The sequence below is a fragment of the Uranotaenia lowii genome, chromosome 3 (assembly GCF_029784155.1).
Source record: "Uranotaenia lowii strain MFRU-FL chromosome 3, ASM2978415v1, whole genome shotgun sequence".
NCBI classification, from domain to species: domain Eukaryota; kingdom Metazoa; phylum Arthropoda; class Insecta; order Diptera; family Culicidae; genus Uranotaenia; species Uranotaenia lowii.
Genome location: NC_073693.1, coordinates 53,950,724 through 53,972,703, shown reverse-complemented (window position 1 = coordinate 53,972,703; position 21,980 = coordinate 53,950,724). Strand labels below are relative to the sequence as shown.

Below are 21,980 nucleotides of genomic sequence, written 5' to 3'. Positions count from 1 at the left end.
GTTATTGTTTGATAATATTTATTTAGAAGAACAATTCTAGTCACATGACAAACTGTATAAGTGTACAACGGATTTTGTTTCAGACCTTAAATTTTTTTATTAATATCTTGATAAATATTTTAATAAAAATCAAACAATTCTGATTTTTTTTTTAAGATGACAAAATTTATAAATTTAAATAATGTCAGAATAAAAAAATAGAATTCATCTTCTTATTCCATTGACAAGTCCAGAAAAATTAGATTTCGAATAAGTCTGTGAATTATCTGTCGTGAAAGCCCCAATTGCACCTGTCAACGGTTTTTTCATTCATACACTCAGAAATGAAAAAAATATGAAAATTATTATATTTCAATAACTCCGATATTTCTCTGACATTAATATCCAGAAATATTAAAAAATAACTATTTCAGATATTTAAATTTATGCATCCGAATAATTTCTTGGCGTGTAATGATCCAATGCATAAAATTTAATAACCGAGAAATTATATATTATTTTGTTCAAACAAACGCTTTGTGCGTTTGAGTCCCAACTAAACGGGTATGAGCACATGCTAGATTCTTCAGTTGCTAAATGCCTTTCAACTTGACTGCATGCAGATTCCATTCTCTTTAAATATTTATCTGAATCGTATTTAAAAAGGATGGACTCAATTGCAGCATGTAATATTACCAGCGAAATGCACATGTTTTTATGCTATGGTCAATTATGCACATTGACCATAGAACATGGACGAAAATCAAACGATTTTCGTTTGGTTTTTCTGTTTATTTCTGCTTTAAGCGTTTGCCTTTACGTTACGGCTCAAACTTTTATTTCTGACCACCAGATGTCGTTCCATAACATTTCTCAATGCATAAATTTTAATCGCAGAAATATTTCTCAGTGAGAAATATCCCAGTAATTACACCATGAGAAATATCCGTGTGCGTAAAGAGGGAGATATGTGAAAATACCTAAAATATAACTGTTTGATATTTTATTTATTTCTGAGTGTACACCTCATGTTCGCCGGTGTATTCGTGAGCGTAGTAGTGTACCGTTAGCTTTGGACACCAATAATCTTGTCAACAAACCCAAGCGTGAAACACTGGCAGAATCAACTCAAACACTTGACAAACTTCATCCAGTCATCGGTTTAGCCTGGACGGTAAAACAATTTTAGGTTGCCGAGTTTATGTTGAATGAAATAGTGCGGGTGAAACGCAAATAGTAAACCGTGTAGTAGTGAAACGGCTGTGAGGTGGGTGTGTTATGCTTGGCGCTGGCTGGCTGCCGTCGAAACTATTTTCGGTCGGAACATAAACAAAAGAGGCGTGCGATATTTTTAACCCGTAGTTCTCACGGTTCATTTACGTTCTTTCTCCTTTGTTCCGTGTTTTCTAAGTTCAAAGGTGCGACACAGTGATCAACCACCGCCTATAGTGAAGTTCCGTGAAAATGACACGTAACAGCGATTGATGAAACAGGCTTACAGATTCCTCCCATTAGAAGCAGAAGTAGCAGCAGCAGCTGCAGGAGAGAAACTATGTCACCTAAAGCCAGGTATTCGTCATCAAAGAGAAATGGATCTATAGCTAGCCTTGCAATTGTACTAGTAGCAACTTTGGGCGGAACCATTACGCTGGTGGCGGCCCAGAAGGGATCATATTTCGGGTGCTATCAGCGGGACCGCTCCGGGAAGGCGGAAATCGTAACCGATCGGCTGGACAGCTGCGTGACTCATTGCGAAAGGAATTTCTACAGGTAACTACTCGCTATGATTTTTTTACTCTCCAGTTTTGTTCTCAGATTTGAGCTATGTTTAAGGGGATTATATCAAAATTTGATCGATTAGGTATCATTGGTCAAAATTCCCTGGTGTATTGAGAACAATTATAGAAGTCTACTAGATCAATAGGGTGGCAACAATTTCTTTTTTTAGTTTCAAGAGTTGGTATCAACACATGATTTTTAAACGAAACTTACTATCCATAAATAAGAAATGGATCACTTTTGACTTGAACATGAAATCCGTTTAAAAATCTCTATTAAATTAATGGCTAGACAATGAAAGGCTCCACTCATGTTTGGTAAAGTGCTTGCCTAACTACTCACGATATACTCCACGAATAACCCCTGCTGCCTAAAGTCCATCTGGGACCCGTGACCTTTGGCCCCACCCCAAACTGTTGTTACACTTTCCTTCATACGGTCCGGAGGTCCTGAAACGACATTTGAATCGGCACCTGCATATTCCTCTGGTCGAACACGCGAATAGAGGTCTTGACCTCCAGATTCGCGTGTCAGACCCTGACACTTCTTGCGTATTAGAACTGGTACCTGGTACCCAAATGTACGAATCCTGCTCAGATTTGGCAAGGATCTGTCGGTAGCATCTTGTGGTTTAGTTGTTCCACTTGTCGTTAATCTGCAATCGTAAGATTTTGTACACACGATTTCACTCTGGACCACGGGTAGCTAGAACTAAAGCCCAGTGTACCTTTAGTAGCTCATCAGCTATATTCAGTAGACATGTGGACTTCTGTTGTTTAGAGGTTCCTTGGAACTTGGAGACACTGACCTATGATAAAGACTTTGGGAATGACACGAATACGACTGGACATTTTTGGCAAGATTTGGCAAGATAACTCTAATTCAATTATATTTGAATACTTGTATTGATTGTAAATACTAGCTCAACTAACCTTTTAATAATGACTAGTAAGCTATCTCAGCTTAATTCTGTTGTTGTTCGAGATTTCATTTGCTGACAATCTTCAATAATTTCCAATACACTCTTCCATCGTTTCAGATACTCCGCTCTTTCCGGGACCCAGTGTGTTTGCTTTAACTCGATCCGATCCAGGGTGGTCGAGGACAAGGAGTGTGACCTGAAATGTCCCGAAAGTCGGGAACAAACGTGCGGCGGAGAAAATACCCACAGTTTCTACGAAACCGGCATCGGCGTGCCGGGGCCGGTGCGTAACCTAAAGCTGATGCAAAAGGAGGGCGAGCGTAGCATCAAACTCGGCTGGGATCCACCGGCCTTGGATGGGGTTCCGGTGTTAGAGTATGAGATTACTGCTAGCGTGCTGAACACGTTCGCCAGTTTTCGGGTTTACCCGATGAGCTGGACCGTACACAACAATTCCAATTCCTATGAGTTGTTGAATTTAGTACCGGGAACCTCGTACAATATAAGCGTTACATCGGTGTCGGAAAAGGGCCAAGGTGGTTCGGAGTGGCTGGTTGCGGAAACCGAAATCGGTGTGCCGGATCCGGAGCCTGAAGAGCCGTTGATTTTGCGGCGATTGGACTCCAATATACAGATAGAGATTCCGAAGGCGATCAATGACAACGGGCCGATCAATTACTACAGAGTGGTTGTGCACTATGTCAACGATGATCTGGTGCAACAATTCGACGAAACTTTACTGGACACGTTTCAACGGTCAAAGGAAAAGGGCGTTCCTTATTACATAGCTGCTGAAGTTGAGATAAAGGTATGTTGAAGATTCTCAAATACTGTTTGATGGTTTTAATTCTCCTTTTTCCACAGAATGAGTCGCTGCAATTTACCGTGGGCGATGGTCGTTACTACCGAAATTATTTCAATCCACCGATTCCTCCACGTGCACACGTCCATATCTCCATCGGCATTGTTAGCGTGCTCAAAGGTGTTATCAAAGTTCGATATGCTACAACAACTCACGAGCAACACCAGCACCCGGATCACCATCATGTGAACAGTACTACTGCACCAGAACGCAATGAAGCTCTGATAACGGTTCTTACGGTGGCATGTGTGTTGTTCGGAATCGTGCTGCTGGGAAGCATCATACTCTACGTGTACCTGAGGTTCAAAACACCCACTCCATCGAGACCTCTAACCGACCAACACGAAATGGCTCTTCAGGGTCCAATTCTGGAAGTGGAAAACAATGGTTATATGCCTGATATATACGAACAGCGAGGATTCGAAGCCGAACTGCACGATATAATCGATTCGCTAGCTGTGCACCAGAAGCATGGCCGCAAGTTTCTGGGATTGGAAATCAATAACATCCTCGGATCGGGAAACTATGGCGATATCCTTAAAGGTAGCCTACAGCGCGAGGGAATCGACTTACCGGCCCAGGTCCACGTGGTTTCCGACGATATGGACAAGATCGATCAGATTGCTTTCCTCAATGAATTTCGACGCGTCGTCAAGCTAGAAACCCACCCGAATGTGCTTCAATTTTACGGCGTTTGCGTTACGCCTGATTGGTGTTACGTGCTGTTCGAGGAAATGCAGACGACACTGAAGCAAACTTTGCTCAACGCCAGGATTGCTAACACGGTCAACAGTCCGAAATTTTCTACCATTTCGGAGGAAATTATCATCAACATTCTTTGCCTGGTGTGCGATGGAATGCAGTTTTTAGTCGAGAATAATGTATGTTTATAACTTTATTAAACTAGGTATTCGAACTATTATCATGAACTTTTTTTTTTCATTTCAACCAGCTCGTCAACAAGAAGCTGTGTGCCCGCACCGTCTACGTTAACACCCGGTTCGAGGTCAAAGTGAGTGCCTTCGGACCTCCACTGTACGGTGAAAATGGCCAACAAATCGAAATCACGCGCTGGAACGCCCCGGAGGTGTTGAAGTTCCAAAACCACACTGCCAAAAGTGACGTTTGGTCGTTTGGGCTGCTCATCTGGGAGTGCTGCTGCCTGGGGGCCACTCCGTTTGGCACCAGCACCACAGACAATCTGTTTGCCAGCATACGATCGGGCAGCCGGCCCGAGAAGCCATCGTTCTTGTTCGACGATCTGTACCAAATGTGCCTCAACTGTTGGGATCTGGACGCCGGAGATCGGCCCGAGTTCGACGACATCGCTCGGTACCTGCGCCAAACGTTGCCGATGTTGCGTTACATGCTCTCTTTCGAGCGGAACCAAAGTGTTCAACTTCCACCGTACTTACCGCATTTGGAGTTGAGAAATTGAAGGGATATTTTAAAACGTACCGGTATGAGCAAGTAGATTTAAGCATTTTTTTTCCTTCTCTAGAATAATCTCTCTCGTAAGACTCGAATACAAAAATCTCAGTATTTTATGATACAGTCCGTCCATTTACAAATCTGACTACAAAAGAAGTAAGATATGTTTTTTTAGTGTGCCTTATGTGAACCACAGAATGTTGTATTTTTGTATAGATATATTTGAATAAATCAACTTGTCACTAACGTTTGGTTTCTCGATTTTTGTTACAGATGATTATTTTTGAAAAAGTGACTGAAGAATGCGAAAGAAATGGATCGCTGACAGGTTCAATCAGGTAAGTGTTCTTTTGTCGTTTTTCTTCTTTGTGTATTTCAAGAATATGTACATCGTTGATACATAAAATGATTCAATGGACTGGCAAAAAATTATATATTTTTCATAATGTTTCGTTCAAAACAATATTAAAAACTTTTCAAATCTAAAATTTTCATCAATGAAAACTGAGATTTCTTGGTATGATCAACACAAAATTGATAGATCATACACTCACATCCACACCGAGGGCTAAGGATGTGAATTGGAATTGAAAAATAAGCGATAAACGTGCCAGAAACGTATTGGGGTGTTTTAGTGGCTCCAGAGAGTGAAATGGATTTTCTCTCCTCTTGAAAGGTGTCTGAGCTCAAGTTTCTGGTTCTTGATCTGTCTCTGATTCATAATAAAATAGAAACAATCATATACATCATTGAAGGCGATATTCATTTTAGTAGAAGGCTAATCAGACAATTAAAATTTGTTAAAAGTTGTGTGTTTACCAGGAATAAAGGCGCCTTGAGCAGCGGAAAAAATTAACTAGAAGGCTAATCAGACAATTGAAATTTGTTAAAAGTTTTGTGTTTACCAGGAATAAAGGCGCCTTGAGCAGCGGAAAAATTAACTTTTACAGAAATCGATGAAGCACAATTTAAAAAAAAAGAACATTATCTCAGAGGAGATTGATCTTTTGCAACATTTTTGTCGGTTTAGGATTTACAGAAAGTGCAACTTAACCATTGCTAAAATCACAGGTTTCTTTATTTTCTTCACGTCTTAACATTTTAATGCAGTAGGTTGCAGGTGTGCCTTGGTCCCATTTCGCACCATGCCCAGCTAATTTAAATCGTGTAACTTAGTGCGAATAACTTTACATTGATAGTGGCTCCAGAGAGTACAATTTAGACGGAGTACGAACACGTAAAAAATATACATACAGTTCTGACGAAGTTTGATCACGTGATAAAGCATAAGGAAACGTCATAGTTCTCGGGCAAATCAGGTTGATTTGTTCTGAAAGTGTGGCAAAATAATGACTCTAGATTTTAAATTCAAAACTTGGGAAAATGTATTCAAAAACATTCAACGCGAAAGGGGAAGAAAAACACCTAGAATAGTATTGTTTCAAAGCCACATTTGGCCACAATTCTCCTTTCTATCTCTAGAAGACCAGGTAAGCCTCGAGACGGGAGGGCATCCGGACGGTTGGAGCCTGACCCGCTCAGGAACGCTTGAAGATTGGTCGTCTGCTTGATGTGTTTCTTCTACAACTACGAACTCTTCACTGCGAGCAGGGCTTTGTGGCTCCAAGGTGTCCTCGAAAACAACAGATGAAGATGTATTCTCGGATTTTTCGACTGTTCAACCGGTAGTAGAATTGCTGGATCTTGAGCTTCGGTAGTGCAATTCGAAGTTGGAGCCACGGATTGAGAGGATAGACCAAACATGTCCACGAAAATACTTAGTGGAGAGCATGGATTGGTGGTGTCTTGATTACCGTTGAGCCGAGGTTTCAATTGACCGTGACCACGGAACCCATTTCCAGCGGTTGGCTTCGTAAATTTTGGCGTAAACCTCATCATCAACCTTGAAACGTCGCACAGTGCAGCGTCCAATAGACAAAAATCAAAAAATCGAAATTTTTATTTTACCAAATCAAGTAGGCGGTGCTTTTCATATATGTTTGAAGTGAGCTGCATGTATATAAGTAATCATGTAGGAGCACTTTTATGCCTGTATCAGGCTTATATTGTCAGATAGTTTCAACGCAACACGTGCACAGCATTTTTTCAGAAAAAAATATTCAATTCTACTAATTTTTCTCTAATCTGTTGGTGACTTTTAATGTGCTAATCGCAATGGAAACTGAAGAATCAAGTAAGTAGAAGTCAGTAAGTCAGTCTAGGCCGCCGGTCGTGGCCTAGAGGATAGCGTTCCAGTCTTCTAAGCTAGAGTCCATGAGATCAAATCCCGATCACGGCACATATAGTACTCTTTCTCTGGTCTGGTGGTTTTAGCATTTGTAAGATGCTAGCCATAATATCCTTGAAAGATGTACACCTTTAGAGTTAAGTAAATTAGATCTCTTCAAAGAAACATGAAGTTTCACTGAGATCCTATATGTGTGTGTTCGTTCATTTGAGGGGTTATCTCTGTGATTTATTTCCATATATACAAATATGAAGGTGTTATCGATAAGCGTACTTTATATTTCAAGAAAATGGACATTCAAACTTCAATTGGACATTACAAAAATATATATCAAAATACCTCTCTGATTTTTTCTCCAGTTATCGTTTATAGTATCCTTTAAAAGCTCAAAGTGGTTTCAGCTGCCCGAAATTGCCCGTTTTACAGATATTTACGTTTTTCTAGATGATGTTTTGACTGTTGAAAATCACGATTTTTCACTAGTCTTGTTTTAAAGGGTGGTACAGACTGGCCGTTCCAAGCAAAAAGGTTGATTATTCAGTTTTCTTTCACCCCAGGTATTGGAAAAGGAAGGCAAATCTACTGCATTGGAAGAAATATCTTAATTTTCGCATAAATCGTCATTACACACGTGTTTTTCATGGTATTTTAGGTAAAAATGGCGTTTAAGCTACTTTTGCGATCACGAAAAACAATGTTTTTGGAATAAATTTCTATTCTGATCTGAATGAGATATTGTTCAGAAGGTAAAATCATTTTGTACAATTTTTTGTGCATATATGTATATGAGTCACTTTTGTGAAAATTGTTTTAACATACGCCAATCATGCCAATAATAGTTCACATAATTTCCAACAACTTTCTCTATGACATGTATGAGTAAAAGTGCCAAAAACCATCAGTTTTGATTTTTGTCCCGGTATGCCATACATTCAACGCACTGTGCGTCGCGAGGGAAGCATGCCTTCACTGGGGTTTGACTGTAGCTTGAGTAGAAAATCCAGTGTAGTGCGCATTTTCCTTCCGATCATAAGTTCTGCCGGAGATTTCCCTTTGAGAATCCGACTAGGAGTGAAGCGGTAGGTTTGCAGAAAAGTTTGAAGAATTTCTGCAATGTTTCCACCCTTGCCTTCCTCTATTTTGAACATGGAGCGCTTCATCGTATCGACAAACCTTTCTGCTTTCCCGTTTGATTGAGGATGGTATGGTGCAGTTCGCAGGTGTTGGATACCATTGGATTTGCAGATGTAAATTGCGTTCCGTTGTCAGTTACGATTGTTTCTGGAACGCTAAACCTAGAGAACAGCTCGTTCCTAACTCGACGACAATCAGGAAATGTTGGTTGAAGAATGGACCAGCGAAATCGAGATGAATTCGTTCCCAGGAAGCTGGCACAGCTGCTGCAACGCTCGATGTACTCCGTGATGCATTCAACGATTTTGGACCAAAACACGTAGCTCCGGGCCACAGCTTTCACCCTTTCGATGCCAGGGTGCCCTCGGTAAAGTTGCTCGAGTATTCGTTGGCTGTTCGGAATCATCAGGCAGCCTTTCACAACTGCTAGCGATTCACGATTGGAAAGAAACTGTTTGACCATTCCATGCTGGACACTGCTGAGATCGGAAGGTCATCCTTTTTGGGTGAACTTGCTCGAGGACAGGACATTTACTTGTCACACGCTGGACCAATTTGAAGGAAACAGGTAAAGGTTCGATGACATCATCCAAAGGAATCTTATTAGACGGGATAGAATGTCTGCATATCCGAATTGATTGGTGGATGTCAAAATTGTAGCACAGGAAAGTGAGCGCCCAAATCTAGGGATGAATCATCCTACAGGATGAAAATCCCGGAAAAAAAAGTGAGCGCCCAACGTAGGAGACGATTCGCTGTATGTAGTGGAATGCCCTTTTTGCCCTTTTTGGAAAGAAATATTCGGAGCAAGGGCTGGTGATCCTTCTGCAAAGTGAACCGTCGACCGAGCAACATGCGATGAAATTTGGTAACCGCAAAAACAAGGCTGAGTTCTTCCTTTTCGATCTGACTGAATCCGACCTCAGCTGACGTAAGCGTTCGGGAAGCATGAGCAATTGCCTTGAGAGAACCATCCGGAAATCGATGCATAATGACGGCAGCAATTCCGGATTTCGACGCATCAAAAGCAACGATAATGTCCCCGCTCAGATCGTAGTGGGTCAGCAGCAGATGTGATTGGAGCGTCGTCTTGAATTTCTCGAAAGCTTGTTGGCATTCTTGGGACCAGATAAACTTGACGTTCTTCTTCAATAGTGCAACAAGAGGGGGCTTAGGTTGGTGCATAGCGCGTACAAACTTGCCGTAGAAATTTACCGCACCAAGCAAGGAGCGGAGGGATGAGACGTCTGTTGGTGCTGGTATTTCGGTGATGGCTTCAATCTTCGAAGGATCTGGACGTATACATTTTTCATCATTAATATGGCCCATATACTTGATTCGCCGCTGGAGAATGTTGCATTTGTCTTTACGAAGACGGAACCCATACTCGCAGAGCCGGTTGAAGAGTGCTCGGAGGCGTTTGTGATGGTCCGATTTGGTCTTACTGAAAATGATGATGTCGTCCAAGAACGTTTTAACGCCTTCGAGATTCGCTATCTTTCCGTTCATCAACTGCTGGAATGCCACGGGAGCGGATTTGACACCAGTAGCTAGTCTGTTGCACCGGTACAGTATAATCCTCGATGGGTGTTGAAAGAGGATCCAAAAATCGTTATCCTTCGATAGGATTTGCCGATCAAAACACCCGTGTTGTGGATTCCAATTCAAATTTATCTCTTTTAACGTTAAGGATAAGTTCTCACTCCCGGACGAAAGAAAATTTCTCACTATTTTGCATGGAGTTAAGGGCGTGGAGAGTCAGAATAGACGTAAAATAGCTTGAAAAAGCACTTTCTGTGCGTTTGTTCTCTTGCTTACAGCCTTTTCGGGGAATATTCTCAGAACTAGAACTTACTGAGAGAAAATAATTTCGGACGAGTTATCTTGTTAATTGTTAAACAAGTGATGAGCCAGTTATGATTATCAGATCTGCTCGATTTGCTTCCCTGGGTGTTAATTGTGATCTGCATCTTTGATTCGTCGTCCACTCCAACTTGGAGATAAGCATCGGACAAATCAATGATGCTAAACAACTTGGATCCATTCAGCTTGGTGAAGATGTCGTCCGGTTGAGTAGTCCGCTTGACAACGACTATTGGGGCGGCCCACTGCACTGTGGTCCAAAAGGGCTAAAAGTGGAACTTTTTTCGTAGCACCTCTGTCTTTTATCTTAGCTCTTAAGTGCCTTCAGAACATTTGCTTCATGAAACATGCTTCATAACTTGAAAGCACCAAAAGTGCCCAACAAATGTTCAGAGCATCTTATTCGTGTAAATCCTCATCTAACTATAGTTAAGTTTAAAAAACTAACTTTTAAATAACTTTCATAATAAAACCTTTATAACTCTGCTCTGAAAAGAGATAGAGTTTTGATGTATTCAACAAAGCTTCATATTTTTACATATTCTACAATTTTGTAGTGTAAAGTAAAGCTCTATCTATTGAAATAAACAAGTTAGAATTTTCATTTTTTTTTATAGTGGACTTCGACTAACTTTTTGTGCTTTACAGCTATGAAGCATATGTTTGATGAAGCAAATGTTCTGACACTTAAGAGATAAGATAACAGACAGAAGCGCTACGGAAAAAGTTCCACTTTTAGCCCTTTTGGACCACAGTGCACTCTGAGAAATCCACTGGGGAAATGATTCCGAGATTTTCAAGACGATCCAATTCTTCTTCGACCTTCGGTATGGACATAAATGAAACTCGAGTTTTCGGTTTGCCAGAAGCTGATTTTGCCTGGTTGAGAGTTGAAAGAGAATCCAAAAATCGTTATCCTTCGATAGAATTTGCCGATCGAAGAGAGATTTTCATCCGCAAGAACACTATACTAGTGCTTATCAACTTCAATTTTGCTCTCGATAAGTTGTTGATTTTGTAGATTTTCAAGACGATCCAATTCTTCTTCGACCTTCGGTATGGATATAAATGAAACTCGAGTTTTCGGTTTGCCAGAAGCTGATTTTGCCTGGTTGAGAGTTGGTTGTAGGGGTGGTGATCCCAGTTTCTTCCATGTTGGCTTTGAACGGTTATATCGGAAGCCGTGTCGAATGGCACCTCGATATACACGCCATTGACGGAGACGTCGATGAATTTGCGTCGTAGTCCGCTGCTGATATGGTTGACAGCAAACTACCCATCGATCAATTTTTTTTTTGCTGTGCTGCTTCGCTGAGAGAAAGTTACAGTATCCCTTTTTGTGTTCAGTCTTCCCACAGGATTTGCAGAGAAGCTTGGTGAAGGGGCATTCTCGAACGAAATGCATAGCTCCACATTGCCAACACGGTGTCTTGGGTAAAGTTGATTGTTGCTTGCCTTTCTTCGGGGGTTGATTGTCGGGGTCACCTTCTGCTTTTTCTGTTTGAGTGCACATACTGAAGCAGCAGATGAATGGCGTTGCTCCTGCTCGACCAAAGCGGTATCGTGCTTGAGGTTCTGGAGTCGTTGAGATTCGACGATAAGCGTTTCAAACTTGCAGTTTCCTTCTTCCGATTCCAGCTTGGATAGTAGTTTGATGCGGATATCGGAATCCTTCGACTATTGTAGGCCTCGGATAAAAATCAGCGTATTGAATTGATCCGAGGTGATCCTGTTAAACTCGAAGTCCTCACAGCGTTTGTTCACCGTTCCGGCATACGCCACGAAATCCTCCTCCGGCTGCTTGACAAGTTGAAGGAAAATTGTACCTCTTGCTGAACAGAGAAATCCGGGTTCTAAAGAGCTGTTTGAATTTTTCGACAGTCTATTCAAACCTAAAATCCCTCGGATGTCGTCCAGCTTGGCTCCATCTTGAAGGAAGAAGTCCTCGTACTTTTGATACCAACGGTCAAATGTAAGTCCGTTTTCCGGATCGTAGCAGAACTCTCGAATATTGGACGACAGAGACTCGATGACCAATTCGGAGTTGTTAGTTGGCTGGTTGGAGGCTACTTGAGTGGTGAACCTTTCCATCATCGTCATTAACTGCGCGTTCTATTCCGTCATCTGCCGATTCTGGTCCATGATCATTTTGAAAATGTCTTGCATTTGGTTGTAGCTTCCTTCGGATAGATGGGACATCTTGCTCGGAATAGGCAAGGCTTACTAGATTTTGTGTTCGATAGTCAAATAGTAGAACTGTCATCAATTGGCTAAAAAGCTGCTTTATTGGACTTGAAAATTCGCGGGAACTGTTCAATGTTGAAATTTATTGAACAGCTTGAAACAAAATGTTAAATATGCTGTTTCGATATCGGACTCTAAATTGGAATTCGAGAATGGATTTCAAGATTCTGAAAAGTATCATGTGCTTTCTTTATGTAACGTACACCGCGGAAAGTGGGAACGATGGATATAAAGACAATACTGTGCACTATTTTTTTCTAACTTTCGATGCAGAATGTTAAATTTACTTGTAATCTATCCAATAACTGTAAAAAGATACGATTCCGACAATAACGGTTATTCACAGCGTCTTTTTGTTAACTTTTTAAACTACAATTGCATTGTAGTTGCATGATGTGCATAAATTTCAGTTGCAATTTTCTCCTAAGCCAGCTGGCTCTTGACGATAAATTCTACATTGAAACAATCCTTACATTCGAAATGATAAGTTAAAAAAGGGAGCGGCGGTCAAAAATGAAGAAAAAAGAGACCCTATCTGGGGTAAGTGGGGACGGCTTTATACAGACTTAATTCGGGTGATAAAAAGTTGGAAAAAGTACTTGTTTGTTTAGGAATTAGTATATATGGTTAAATAAGCGTTTCCCTTAAGGTGACCACCCAAGTAACACACAAAAGTAGAATAGGTTTTATAATTTTTGCAAGGAGTTTTATAAGTGATATATTATACTGTTTACTATTTTAAAATGTATTCATTGAAAACCCATTCACAACATATCGCCAGGATAGCTACAAGCGTCTTAAAAAGTCAATCTATGAAACAGCAATAAATTTATCTGATTGCTTTTTTTATGTGACTCTTTGTGCAAGCTATAAAACATTTTTATACCTTTAAACATAAACCATTTGAAAAAGTCATGAAACACCTGCATACAGACCCGTTTTGTTCTATAAAAGCCTTTTTACATTATTTTGTAGCACTTGTGTTCTTATATGATCCTTACGAGAAGCTTCGGTTTTATAAATGTTTCTTAATGACTGATTGTGGCCTCTCTAAACCGTTTATATGAAACAAATCCCTCTATAGGCCAAAATAAGCTTATAAAGGGTATTTCGCCAAATAAAGGGTTTATAAAAGAAAGTTATGCAGTTATTGAACAAAATGTAAATAATAAGATGTTTTTCGACAGCGAAAGGAGAAATATTTGTTTTCGAGTTTGTCAGGAACAACAACGGATGAAATTGACCTCGTCGCTCATCAGAAAAATGGATAGGAATGCTGCTCAGGATTAATTATCCACTGGAAGTGTACAGCTTACCGGAATTGCTCTTGTTCCGCGATAATTGAAGTTTTCGTGAAAATAATCGATGAACAAAGTTGTCTCTCAAGAGCACCAGAACATTGTGTTTATCTAAGTGAATAAAGGTATCTTCGAATAATTTGGAAAGTTGTGTCAATTAACTTTATGGCATGCTGCAATGCTGCATATCTGATTACAGCTGAGAAAGCGTAGTGTTGTTGTGGAATCTCAGGTGTAATTATTGAAAATGATATGTAATAATTTTCTATTCAATAAAAGTTTTAAACAAATGCTCTAATTTTTTTTTATTTGATTATCCATTCCTTTACCGCCAACATTATATAAATCGGAAAGGTTTTATAAGGCACATGTAATGGTCTTTCAAGAATTTTTCTAGAAGGCCTCGACACTTATCAACAAGTTATCAAAATGCCTCAAAGAAACGCATCAAGGCTAAAGCAGTTTTGTAGGGAAGCCTCACAGAATGCTATATAACTTTTCCGATTTATAGAATCGGCATCCAAGCCCCTTTTTCGAATTTTACACACTTTATTAAAACATAAAAGTTATGTAAAAGTTTATTATTTCGATATGTTATTTTACGAAAACAAAATCGTTTTTTAAGTGTTCAATAAAGACTATTATAAATTTTATATATTAGCGCCATTTTTTTGACAAATAATGATGAATGTATAAACGATGTCTTTCTATTTTAGAAAGTAAACTTTATCTTGTGCATGTTTTTAATACATTTTTACATCATTATGGCTGATATAATGTAGAAAAATTGTTTACCAACCGCATTAAAGATTAAAAGTATGAAGCGATATTATTTTAATATTATTGATCGGATTATTATTCATTTAAAGTACGAATTTTAGCTGGCCCCTAATTTTTCTCAACTTTTCTCATATATATTTGCGGTAAATTTGAAAGCGCAAGTGAATCAACAACAGGCAACGAAATTCAGGATGAAAAATAGCATTGATTTACAGAATAAAATGATGATAAACAGGATAAGCTTTGTGTTTCATTTTATTTTTATATTTGTTTCGGACGAGATTCATTTGTTTTAAAATTGATCACCAGGATCCTCATTAAGGAGCAAAATTATTTGTAGATGAAAATAATATAAGTAAAAGGTTTTATAAGAGGAATTTATAAAGAATTTTAAATTTGATTTGGCATGTCAAAGTTTTATAATTTGCTCTACAGAACCTACTGCAGAAGGGCCTTTTTGTGCTGCTAAGCGTTGTATTGCAGTTTTATTGATCCTTACATAACCGGACGCGGTTTTATAGCTTTAATTTATAGTTGGTATGGAGTCCCTTAGAAAACCTAAATTGTTACTTGGGCATTATGCCCTTATCTCCCCTACACTTCACTGTTTCGGGAGGTGATATTGGCAGCAGAATAGAAAAAAACCACCCTCTCATTGCTTCTCCGTCCGATGGTTACGTTTGGAAAAAATATTGTATTTGCATGTAAATAAATGATTGTAACAATATAAAATTCGCTACTAGACAACTAATCATTAGGGATCTACTCAACATGTTATGGTAACTGTCCGCGGCGCCATCGCTGAACGCCGTCGAGTTGCAGCACTGGGCCGCAAACGTAATCACGCTCGGGTAGTAGTGGTTCCAGAACTTGACGGCATGGAACCCGGTCGTGGTGTGGTCGCTCATATTGAAGTACCGATCGATGATCAGCACGCCCGGTTCCTCGTGGGTGAAGGTGTCCCACTTGATGTACACCCCGACCTGGGTCGGATTGGTGAACTTGGCAAAGTTGGCCCACATGGTCATCACTATGTCGGTGACCCGCTTGTCTGCGTTGTCCCATTGGGTCTTGTCGGCCAGCATCAGCCAGTACGGAAGACCCCAGAGGAAGAGCAAATCGAAGTTGTGCGGGACACCCATCCACATGGGGATGTCCTTGAGGGCAGCCTCGGTACGTGGCTTGATATCAAACCGATAGACGTAGGTTTCCGCCTGTTGGCTCATGTGCATTGCCAGTTCGATGGTCGGCGCCAGATACTTCCGTTCAGTTGCGAATTCAATGTAGCGCTTCCGCAGCATCATCGGATCCGTCGTCGGGGGATACGGTTTGTACTGGAACTGCACGGCATCCATGATAATTTCCATATTACCCCCACACATGGTATCGTTGAAGTCCATCAGTGTAAGGTCCATCATAACGGCATCCCCCAGCAAAGTATCGAACATTTCTGCACCAATGCCATGTTCCAACATGTCTCCAACGGCCAGTTCAAGGCCTTCCTCCATATCGGTGTGGCCTATCAGTAGAGGAACCTTCCTAAGTTTGCCCTGATGGACCAGCATCATCGGGTAATCAGGAATAAAAGGAGTTGTGGTATTGCTCAATCCCTGATCTACAACTGGTCCCCAATCGATGGGCGGCGAATTTTCCGCCAATATTTGACCACCAACTCTCCGTAAACAGTCTATCAAACTGGAAGTTGGCCGCCGGAAACATCCAAAAGCCGTTGCCATTTCGTCCAGCGCCGGGGCATACATTTTCGGACTCTTCACCATTGAATCCATCAGAACACTGCCGGACATGATGATAGCCTTGTGGAACATATCCTGGGTCCACTCGCCGGAAGTCAGATGCAACCCGACACACACTCCACCGGTCCCGTGGCCAACCACCGTCACGGACTCCTCATTTCCATTGAACAGTTTAATGTTCCGTTTGATCCACAGCAGGGCAGCAGACTGATCCATCAACCCAAAGTTCCCAGGTGCTTCTCCATCCATGGTAGTAAAGAATCCGAAAATACCTATCCGATACTGGACGATGACGACGATAACCTTCTGCTTGAACACCATCTGGAACGGATTGAGCATGAACGGGGTGTCCCCGTCGAAATCGGCCGTCGGAAACCACACCAGCACCGAGTAGCCTTCCATTGGCATGGTGGCTGTGAAGAGAAAGAGAGATTTAAGTGGTTATAGAAATATTTAGTCATAATAAAGTTAATTGGAAAAATAAAATTCTGAATCTAAATTTCGTTTTGGCAAATAATGTGTTCAGAACATTGTTATTGTGGGCTTAATATGTTCCTGGTACTCAGTAAGACACCAAGTCAGTTCAGCTCATTTGGTTAACTTTCGCTCGGGACATCTCATGGATTGTGCAAAATTGGCACCATTTGTCCTAAACTGCCTCCTTTCAAAGACATCGTATCTAAATGATGCCATAACTAAGCCTGCTTATCGTTGATTGGCTAGGGAAAACCTTCGTTTCGTTTCGTGGTTTCGTTTATCGCTACCTATGTAATAGAATTAAAGAAGGGTTTTTTTCTTGTAGGGTAAAGCCCACTGCGAACAGTAGTTGATCTATTGTGGTAGTTACCTCGCCTCACGTTACTATATTTTATCAGGCTCACCTGCACTATTATTTGAAGTGACTTTTGATTTCTGATTAAGCATCTTGTCCCAATCGGTTATGATATCAAAGATTTAAGATATAACCTTCTCAAGACCCATTTACACTTCTCGATTAAACTATACTCTGTAACATGATGGAATTGGTGTGGAATGGTTGAAAGATGAGATCCTTGGGGCTTGTGATATAGCTCTGTTGGCAAGTCAGTGATATCCCATTGGTTCAAGCCCAAGTGTAAACATCTAACGCAGTTGAACCGGATACGTTTTAGAATAGCAGTCAATAAGTGCGGCCTGGCTATCAGAGAAAATGTAGATACTTGTGTACCTTTATCCTGTTTCCAAACAAGCTGAAATGCATTCTAGAATTTCTTGAATGTCTGCTTCGAATAATATTGGCCTGTTGCCCATAGGAATTGAGATCCTGAGTCTAAGGCTATGATCATTTAGTATCCGGGCACTTTATTTCTGTGATAGCTACTATATTAGAGCTCGGATATGCAAAACTTTAGCAGAATTCTGTAGGTTATGAAAAGGACTATCTTGCCTATTTTTGCCAGATTTTTAAGTTTAAGTTTACGTGTGTTTGGGATATTTACGATGCAAAAAGCCATGGTAAAATAATTTTGCACAAATTTGCGCCTCGAAAATTCTTCATTGTCGACATGAAAACTCATAAACTGTTGATTTTTTTATGATTCTTTTTTGGACCGAATGGTTAAGAAGTATAAGGAGTCACTCTAGAATCCACACGAAGTTCAAATCAAGCATCGGAATGGAACCCTTGATCTTAAATATGGTAAAAAGTCTATGGTTATTGGGGATAACTGAATGCAGACCCCTTAAATAATGCAATTAATCCATTTCCGTCAGTCAAAAAGTGTTGTCCGACTAGTAGACACCAAGTAAATAATTAATAGTGAACAGTTCCTTAAATTGCAACATGTGCAACCGGTTTTTACGCAATGTGACAAATGTGTCCTGATGGACGAAGAAATTTATGTTAGAACCGGATTTAAGAGATCAAATTTTTCGAGATGCCTACTTATGAAAAGGTTCCAACCAGATTTCAATTGCTTTTTCCAGGTGAGTTTGTGTAAAATATCATGATTTTGCAAAGGTTTCACTTCTGTGGTAAAAATAATAGATCAATACATGACTGACACAAGTGTGCAAAGATAAAAAAGAGATTTTATGAAAAAGTAAGATTATTTCTTGAAATCATTGATAAATATTTTTTTTTAATATTTTTATATTAATTGTCATGTTAACACTTTCATTTTCTCTATAGAAAGTTTTTCGATCAAATGATTAGTTTTTAAAATACAATCGTTTGTAACTGCCCGGATACTAAATGATCATAGCCTTTGGTCCGAACATACCTGTTCCAGTTCTTTTATCCATTTTTGACTCATCAGTAAAGAATTTATTCGATCCTGGAAAAACCGCAGGCCCACCTGGCTCCCAAACGTTCTCATCTTTGATAGTTACATTGTATGGAATGTCTTGGTTGAAAACGAAATTTATCCAGTCATCATGCTTTACAATGAGTGAGTTTATTTAGAATTTGTTCAGATTTTTTAGTTGTCCTGTAAGATCCCGCTCAATGAGAGCTTTGTTTTTTGCCTCTAACTCAATAAATTGATGTAGGGTAAATGAGCCTAATTTCGCTATATTTTGTCAGAGGTTTTTAGATTTGATATTATTGCGCCGAATCTTTAATACTTAGATATACAATTTTTTTTGTAACTAAATTCCAAATTTTTTTCTGAACTCTGTTTTGGTTTGAAATAATCATTTCAAGCCTTAATTTACGAAAAATATCATGTTTTATAAAGTGTGTCGATGTTCCTGATATGGCACTAATTGTTCCTAATGTTAACATATGAGGAAAAATGTATCCGCGTACCCAAATATTACACTTTTTGTTTCTGATTTTGCATATGGGTCTGTTTTTTTAATACTTTAAAAAGAAATATCTTAAAACTCACCTTTTTATAAATATAACAACGTTTTTGGAATATGAATAGGGAAATAAGAACTATTTAGATCCTACACAATATTGCTTTACGCTAGTTTTGAAGAAAATAGTGAATATTGAGCTCATTTAAATTCAAAACCTTACCTTTTCCAATGAATACATTTATTTTATTTCAAAAAGTAGAAAATTCATTGTAATGGATACAAATAAGTTCAGTTAAACAGAGCATCATGCAACAGCATTGTTAGATGCAACATTTGGGTACCACAACACTTATTTAACTTTTATTTTAATATAATTGATTAAAATTATCATTTAATGATAAAAAAAACCATGATGCAATAGTTTCTCACATCGTGAGAGAGTTTTCTGAAGTTTTTGAATCTCTTTTGAATTCGAAACATCGAAATTTTTACATTTTTGATGCCGTAAAAAACTTTACACAATGGGACGGATTGACTTAGTGATATTACCTACAAATTTTATATGGAACTTGTTATCCTTCATCAACACTGTTGGTGTATGAATATTTTTCGAACAATCATTTAATTTTTTAAAATAAATATTTTTAAAATGCAAAGAAAAATATAAACTTTAATTCTAACAAAATCTTAAATAACTGCAGATCGTGCTTTATGCGTAACGACATCACAAATATGTCAAAAACTTTTCAAATTTTTTTTGTTTGATTTTTCATTAAGAACAAAGGTTTTTGCAACTTAGATACCCCTTTTTCTTAGTAGGGTGAAAATCGCATGTTATGTAAATTTAAAAATAACTGGTGAAACCAATTATTTTTTAGACTACGTTAGTTTGATGTCCCATTAACCTTAAAACTTTTGATGTACAAACGGTAGGACTATCAGTGGACATTAGGGTTTAAGAAGCAATTGAAGTTGAAAAGTGTTGCATGATGCCCCAAAAGACGGTATACAACGTATTTTATTGAGATTTTTTTTTAATTTTTCCTTTCGATTCTGTTCTCTTTAAGAAGCTCTCTGTAACGCGAAAGGTGCGTTCCTTACAACCTGGCGAAAATATTTTTCAACATTTTAAGCTTTGAGATATACTGAAGTAAAAAAAATCATGTTTTATTACCTCAAAACAGTTCATTTTAACAGATCGTTGAAAATTATGTTAAAACACAATTCTTTCAATCAAATTTATTTCAAATACATTCTATGACTTTGATATAGTTTGGAAACCTTTGACTATGTCCATAATTAGGAACACATTGAAAATAGTGTTCCTAATTGTGGACATTAGACTGAGTCGATTTGGGGTCATTTTTGAATTTCTCAAACCCTGGGGTCTTAAAAGCTTCATTTTGGTCCAAAACTCATCCATGATTTTTTGCAGAATTTTTAAAAAACGTTTACATGAGTAAATTTGAACTTTTAGATTTGTATAGGAAAATTGGATATTTTGTACTGAAAAATCAACATCATTTTTGTTGCTTCTGTGGAACCGAGCCTCCTAATGGTTTTTGTGCTAATTTATATATTTCTTACAGGAAATTTTCCGCTGAACAACTTTGTCGAATATCATAACTTCGTATCTTTTTAGACAAACAAGTTATTAGCTGTTCAACAGGTGTATGTCTTTTTGGATTGATAAATCATGAATTCAATTGACACCACTGCTTGTGCCCCACGAAGTATGGCATGAAAAGTCGTCTTGCAGTACTTCGCTAGGCACCCAGCAGTGGTGTCAATTGAATTTCTTGTTTATCAATGCCAAAAGACATACACCTGTTAAAGAGCTTATAACTTTTTTGTCTAAAAAGATACGAAGTTATGATATTCGACAAAGTTGTTCAGCGGAAAATTTCCTGTAAGAAATTTATAAATTCGCACAAAAACCATAAGCAGGCTCGGTTCCACAGAAGAAACAAAAATGATGTTGATTTTTCAGTACAAAATATTCAATTTTCCCATACAAACCTAAAAGTTCAAATTTACTCATGTAAACGTTACTTAAAAATTCTGCAAAAAATCATGGATGAGTTTTGGACCAAAACGAAGCTTTTAAGACCCCAGGGTTTGAGAAATTCAAAAATGACCCCAAATCGACTCAGTCTAGTGGACATATGCTTTTTTTAGTTTTTACACGAACAAAACATCGTTCTAACATACTTATTACTTAAATCATGATAAAAAACAATCCGACAAAAAATTTCAAAAAAATCGGTTGACAAATTCAGCTTTAATCTTCTATTTCTAAACAGGTGTTTTTTAAGAAATTTGCTAACAATTCCATTCAATTTGGACATACTTGGAAACCGGATTTTACAAAAATCTTGTGAATTAGAAAGCTAATTTGTTTGTAAAATGAAAGTTTACATGATCCTTTACATTATCATTTTTTTGATAATTGTGATAAATTAAAAATAACGTCAAAAACAGGCAAAATCGAACAGTATGTTAACATTAGGTACACATGCCACATTAGGGACACTTACCCTAGTAGCAAAATATTAAGTAGTGCTTTGCATGGGTCCAGCGCGTTGCTAGCCTTGTAAAGTTGTCTAGTTTCTTTCGCCCAGTTTTGGCTCACAATTCTTTGCTTTGTCGGGTCCCTACCACTGCGCCCCGTTGTTACACGCAAAATAATATGCACGTAGCATTTTCTTATAAAAATTTGAGAAACAGAAATACTCGAAACTGATGTAAAGCATCCACTTAGATTTTACGTGAAATTCAAGTGGCAATTATGCGGAAAAAAGTAGTTGTTACTACTAAGGCGCATTTGAAAAACTCTGGTTACTACAAGATTTACGTAGAATCGATATGATGCAACCAAAATTTCGGTTTACGTGAAAAAATC

The 21,980-nt window shown here is 38.7% G+C and overlaps 3 protein-coding genes across 3 annotated transcripts in view; 1 reads left to right on the top strand and 2 right to left on the bottom strand.

Annotated features, from left to right (window-relative positions):
* The first annotated feature begins 1,167 nt into the window (after positions 1-1,167).
* LOC129753918 (putative inactive tyrosine-protein kinase Wsck) lies at positions 1,168-5,219 on the top strand. The gene is made up of 4 exons (XM_055749769.1): positions 1,168-1,749; positions 2,798-3,488; positions 3,545-4,423; positions 4,495-5,219. Exons 1-4 carry the CDS (start codon positions 1,532-1,534, stop codon positions 4,978-4,980), a joined length of 2,274 nt encoding a protein of 757 aa, XP_055605744.1. The 5' UTR covers positions 1,168-1,531; the 3' UTR covers positions 4,981-5,219.
* Positions 5,220-8,377: 3,158 nt separating this feature from the next.
* LOC129752191 (uncharacterized protein K02A2.6-like) lies at positions 8,378-8,818 on the bottom strand. The gene has a single exon (XM_055747981.1). The coding sequence runs from the start codon at positions 8,816-8,818 to the stop codon at positions 8,378-8,380; it is 441 nt and encodes a 146-aa protein (XP_055603956.1).
* Positions 8,819-15,203: 6,385 nt separating this feature from the next.
* The window catches only part of LOC129757590 (neuroligin-4, Y-linked), a 77,739-nt gene continuing 70,962 nt past the window's right edge, over positions 15,204-21,980 (bottom strand). Inside the window, exon 2 of the mRNA XM_055754861.1 lies at positions 15,204-16,707. Within this exon, the coding sequence (XP_055610836.1) occupies positions 15,215-16,707 (1,493 nt within the window). The 3' untranslated portion in view covers positions 15,204-15,214. The remainder of the gene's footprint in view (positions 16,708-21,980) is intronic.